Source organism: Curcuma longa, unplaced genomic scaffold (genome assembly GCF_044706935.1).
Source record: "Curcuma longa cultivar G26 ecotype Majalengka, Jawa Barat unplaced genomic scaffold, ITB_CL_G26_1.1 contig_18247, whole genome shotgun sequence".
Lineage (NCBI taxonomy): Eukaryota > Viridiplantae > Streptophyta > Magnoliopsida > Zingiberales > Zingiberaceae > Curcuma > Curcuma longa.
The window spans coordinates 1-6,110 of record NW_027430773.1 but is presented as its reverse complement, the minus strand read 5'-3'; the positions used below and the strand labels follow the sequence as shown (position 1 = coordinate 6,110).

The following is a 6,110-nucleotide window of genomic DNA, read 5'->3' as shown; positions in this document are numbered from 1 at the left end:
TCCGCACTTTGGGCCTCGATCTTGGCCATGAATTACGAGGAGAGCCACTCGGAGGAAGAAGGCAGGGAGGGACGGAGGCTTTTTGAAAGGCAAAGCATTTCTTTATCTCTGTGTGATAAGCAATCATGTAGTCTTTTAATGGTGGGGTAAGGATGGGGCTTTCTTTTCAAGACGACGAAAGTGGGGGGGATCGAATGGCGTGTTGGTACTTGGTAGGATGAGTAGAAGCAATGCTGACACGTCTCGCCCAGTGCTTGTCACCTCCTTTTGCTTAAACTACTACAAATTTCAGCAGTTCATGGCCCTTTCAAGGTTTCCCCTTCTCCTTCTGAAGTAGGTTTCGATGCTGCTACATTTGTTTGATTTCTTTTTTCACATGAAGTTTTCGTTGATGTAATTGCATTTTGTGCTGTGCTGCCGATGGTGTCCATTTTTTTACTTCAAACCCAATGAAGAGAAGATGGTTGGCAAAATGCCAAAATCTATACACACACACACACAACTCTTTAATCTAAATTCCCCTTTGATTGCTAGCACAAGGACACAACTCATGCTACCAAAGCCTCAAGAATTCCTATGTTCTTGATTCATTCACTTTCCCTTTTTGTTTTAATAAAGGTAATAATTCGGAGAGGCGCGATGAAATCATCTTTAACTTAGGGTCTTTAGGGCTCATAATCTCATTCCTAAAAGTGGAAGATTTGATTCTTAAACATATCAAAATATGATCTTGGAAGGGTAGAGTACTTGATTGCCTTGGTGGCAATTAGCTAGCTATGAGTTCAACATCTAAAGGGTGTTAACAACTTAATCATCATGATGTGGACGGCAAGGATGACTATTCTAATTCTTAGTGCCTTAGTGGAGTGCTTCAAGAAACATGAAAATTGTGTAAAAGGAAAGAGGCAACTAAAAGACATATCAGTATGAGAATCTTGACTTTGGGAGGAGATATGAAGCTAGTCCTTTGTTGATTGTTAAATCTAAGGCCCACTGATTTGGGGAGGTGATAAAATCACAAGAAAGGCAAGTAAATGGCTGAGGATGGGTCACACCAATGATAATTGTGGATCCCACTTTCTTTTTAGATGACTCAGTAAAGTCTCAGACAATTGTGCTTGATGATCTCAATTGGTATGCACCTTTGTTTTGTTTGGACCTAATATAATATTATATATATATATATATATATGTAACAGAATTATATAATATGGAAAAATATTTTTGGGAGATCTTAATTTAGATTTTGCATCAGTTGTATATATTATCTACTTCTAGATTGTAAACTATGGACCACTGCAAGTATGGCGTGTAGGGTTGGTGGAGGTTCAAACAACGGTTCACATATGGCCCAAAGCAAACAGTTAAATCAAGATTATGATAAGGTAAAAGATTGGAGAATTGTCTCTTTCATCTGTTATTTTTCACCATATTTTTTTAAACTTGTTTTTGATTGTTTCAGTAATCAGACTAAGATTTTTTTGCTTTCTTCCCTGTTGCTCATCATATCAGAATTCGTGGACAAGCTAGTACAAACTCCTACAGTGAAATGTGAGACTGGGAGTCAGCTAGTAGATGTGAGATATATAATGATAAGTAGATAGCTCTGTGAAATTTGGAATGACATGGGGAAACTCTAATGGATGAGAATATTTCTTGATGATTTCTGAAACAGCATAGCTATTTTGCAGCAGTAGCCACTTACGGATGGAAGCAGCATTTACTTGAATGGGAAAAGGAAATGGTTTGTTTTGTGTTAAAAAGTTAATGGTCATGTGAAACCTTACCAGTACTTGATCTATGGATCAAGCTATGAGCCTATAATAAGATATTTTATCTCTACTCATTCAGGGACCATTAAAGCTGCAAGTCAAGCTGCAACGACTGGTAGAAAGCTTGAGGTAGATGTTAGTGGGCCGAAGCAAGAGTGAGTTTGATGGCATTTCTTAGTTTAGTTTAAGAAATAGAATAGATTGATAATTGTCTTGATCTATATGTTTGATGTGTAGAAAAAAATATAAGCAATAGAAGAGAATTAAACCCACTCAATCAGTTCATTCAATTGGTTCAGTTTATTTAGCACGGCTGGTCCACACAATTAGTTTGGCCTGTCAATTTGCTTGGTCCTTTTCAATCAGTAAGATGGAAGAGGTGTAGTGGCTGACCCACCTCCTAAGTGCACTAAGAAATCTCAAATGGAAACATCAAGCACATAATTATTGCTAGTGTGACTGCTACTACTACACTGATCGCCAACAGAAGTGGAATGTTGGATGGAAGGCTTTTCTTCTCGTCCACAGTTCATAGTTCTTCCACCTACCATGAGGTGTTCATGCCTTAACTTTTCATGTAATCAACTTAGTTTCCTATTTTGATGATGCTAATTAGCATAGTTGCAAAGAGTTTTAAAAGCTATTTAAGTAGAACAAGGCTTTGAATGTATTGCAAAGATGGGCGTCTTGTGACATTGTGCAAAATACACATAAAAACTGAACCAATATTGATAGAACTATCATTGTTGCATACATCTGTTCATCTGACCAGAGACATTTACATTGCATTCATCTCTCTGAGTCCCATTTGATGATCCAAGTACGGATCTTTGGCTATCAATCGTGCACTGGTTCCCTTCTCTGCATTGCCGAACAGTGCTCACAAAATGGGACCATCTTTTCTCTCACCATGCCTAACTTGTTTCTTATGAGGATCTGAATTGAGTGTGTGTTTTTTTTCACTTCTGCATTGTTATTTTGGAAAATATTGTTATTTTCATCTTTTAGGCCATTGAGATGAAGATTTTGGGTTTGGTGAGCATCATTCAATGTTGTTAGACAAGGACTAAAAGAAAGAATAAAATGGATAGAAAGAAAGTTACAATTGTTGGATCATATATATTTGCCAACTTTATCATTCTATATTATAAATAATTTAACAAAATACAAGTCATATCAAATCTTAGAATATCCATCCATCCATCTAATGCAGCATTCTGAGTAGGTAAGTAGATGCTCCTCTTTTTCAGCTAAACCTTGACATAAATACACATGATAAAGTTATTTTAGGTCAACGTGTGGAATTTTTGCCTCTTAATCAATCAATCAATCCCATGTGCAGTCATTTTCTATCAACACCTTGAAACTTACATGCCTTCCTGGAATTAGCAACTACCAGGAAGCTTCATATTAAAATAACTCATAACATTATTCCCAAATACTAAAATATATTTAACAGGTACTATAAGCTTGCAAATTAAACCTTGCATGGTGCCTACCTATAGAATATCAGGAATGCACCAAGGAGTTGACATTGATATAATCATAATTTGATCCCTTCTTACCTTCTTAGTCTTTGATTAGTTGGAGAACTTAATTACTTCAACTGGGACAAGTTTAAGAAGAAAATGGTGGAGGAGAATTGATGAAAAATAATGTCAATCAGTGCTTCCTTATATGTAGTATTATGATTTTTTTTTTTTAAATATTTATGGGAGTAAAGGTTCTTATAGAAGAGTAGGAGATGTATATTTATTCATGTAAAGTCTGGCTTCTACTAAGTCAATGATTAAGAGAGAAATAATAGTTGGAGATTCATGTCTGGCTCAAAGAATGCATCCAATTGTTAAGGTGCATTGTAATTATATTTGCTTGCTATCATCACAATGACAGAATCAATATTTTTGTTTATATTTTAGCTTGGATTTTCTTCTTTTCTTTCTCAATCAATTGAAACTGTCAAATAAACTTGTATCAATCAATTACTTGGTCTATTTAGTTTACTCAGCTAGTGTGTGCAACTTGACTGACTTCCCTCGACCGATCCAACCTGCTCGACCTACTCAGATTGTCTAGTTCATTCAACTTATTCGATTTGATCGGACTGTGGTTCGCTTGCCCCTGCTGTTTAACTAACCTCAATTGATCCGGTTCAAAACTATCTCGCTCTTGGGTTGCTCATCCTGACTAAGTCTAACTAGCCGAGTTTAACATTGGGGGTTTGGGGATGGTCCAACCGCTGCACATGGTGGAATCGCGTTCCCCAAGCACATTCCACCAAGTCAACGAAGTCTTTTTATATTTTTCTGAAATAAAAATAAAAAGCTCCAAGTCAACGAAGTCAAACTGAATCCTCTTTATAAAATCTCTCGCTCATTGCTTCCATTTCCCACCCACTTAACCTGATCCTCCTCCTCCTCCTCCTCCTCCTCCATTAATTCCAATTAATCCCTCTCATTACGACCAAAGCCTGTAGCATGGGCGCCGGCTGCGACCGCCACCACCACGACGACGACTGCTGCGACTGCCTCCGCATCAATGCTACTCCATCCTCTGCTGCGGCCGCGACGGCGACGACTGCTGCGACAGCTGCGAGGAGCGCCACCGCAGGCTGCTCATCGCGGCGAGGATCATCGGCGGCATCCTCTTCCTGGTCGGCCTCACCATCCTCATCGTCTGGCTGGTGCTGCGCCCCACCAAACCCACCTTCTACCTCCGCGACGCCGCCGTCTTACAGTTCAACCTCTCCCTCTCCGACAACCTCCTGTCCACCGTCGCGCAGGCCACCGTCGCATCCCATAACTCTAACGGCCGGATCGGCGTCTACTACGACCGCCTCGACGTCTTCGCCACCTACCAGGTCTCCCTGCGTACTTAATCCCCGCTCGTCGTTAACAATTAATTAAGCGAACTCGCTTTTAAATTCCAGGATCAGCAAATTACGGTGGCCACCGCCATCCCGCCCTTCTACCAAGGCCACGAAGACATCAACGTCTGGTCGCCGTACCTCGCCGGCACCTCCGTGCCGGTGGCGCCGTACCTCTGCAGCGCCCTGCAGCAGGACGAGGCCGCCGGCATCCTCCTGCTTTACGTCAAGATGGACGGCCGCATTCGGTGGAAGGTCGGGTCCTGGACCTCCGGCCACTACCGCCTTGAGGTCTCCTGCCCCGCCTTCTTCTCCTTCACCGACTCCTCCGCCGGCGTCCCCGTTCTCCGGTTCCTCCATGGCACGTCTTGCAGCACAAGTGTTTGATGGGTGAATTAATGCCAATCCCGATGCAATTTAATATAGTTAATGAAAATTAGATTAATTAAAACGTTAAAAAGGAAGTGTAGTTGCTTTGTAATTCGTGTAAGTTTCAATATATTATTTGAAATGGAAAATGTTTTTATAGAAATGGAATACGTTGACGTTGTTCTTCTCTACGCAAATTAATAAGTTATTGAAGTACATCTGTCACTTGGACATCACATGGCATCAAGGAGTTGGTTGACCATTTACTTTGCGTGGACATCGAATTCACCTTCTTCACATGATTTAATAAGATACGAACGAACGCGAGAGCTTTGAGGTTTCAGTTTGGTCTACCTGTTAAAATTGACCTTGACTTGTAATCCGATCAAACTTAAACTTCAGGTTTGTGGGCGTCAACCGCCCACGTTTCTTAATATATATGTCCATCAGTAAATTAAAATGTCATTAAAAATTATTTTTTTTATTTAAATCGAATCAAATTAAACCAAATTAAATAATAATAATTATTATTTTATCAATTAAAATGTGAAATTTATCATCCTAACATCTCCTATGGCTGTCCCGCATCATTGGAAGGAAGTAAATTAAGAAATAGAAACTAACTCTCATATGGGAGGGTATTTCCACGATTTTATTGGGATTCAACCCTTACTATTATTTCATGAAAAACCTTCATATAAAAGTCATTGATCACTAAAAAAAGTTTAATTTTTTAAAAAATTTATGTCATTCAAATCACCATGAACTACTAAATTTATCTATATATTTTTAAAATTTTAGAGTCTTAATAAAAAATAAAAAAATACACGGTTAATAAAAAAATATATATAATTAAAGGAACATTAATAAAAAAATTTATTTTATTTAGTTTTATCTTTTTTAATAGTTAATTATAAAAAAATAAATAAATGCTAAAAATATTACTTTAATACTCCTTTGATTGAAGCATCACCCTATTAGTGTTGTTTAGGTCAAATATCACTATTTTAATGTTGATTTTATTAAAATATCATCACAATAGCATTGACTTCGTCAAACTATTATTACTTTGATATTGATTTTTTAAAAGAATCATCATCTCC

General features: G+C 38.3%; 1 protein-coding gene across 1 annotated transcript; it reads left to right on the top strand.

Moving 5' to 3' along the window:
- The first annotated feature begins 4,188 nt into the window (after nt 1-4,188).
- Nucleotides 4,189-5,025, top strand: LOC141816812 (NDR1/HIN1-like protein 1). Its single transcript, XM_074704544.1, is given in 3 exon segments — nt 4,189-4,310; nt 4,313-4,632; nt 4,702-5,025. Coding segments are annotated over 3 exon segments (705 nt in total). The 5' UTR covers nt 4,189-4,249.
- Nucleotides 5,026-6,110: the final 1,085 nt, after the last annotated feature.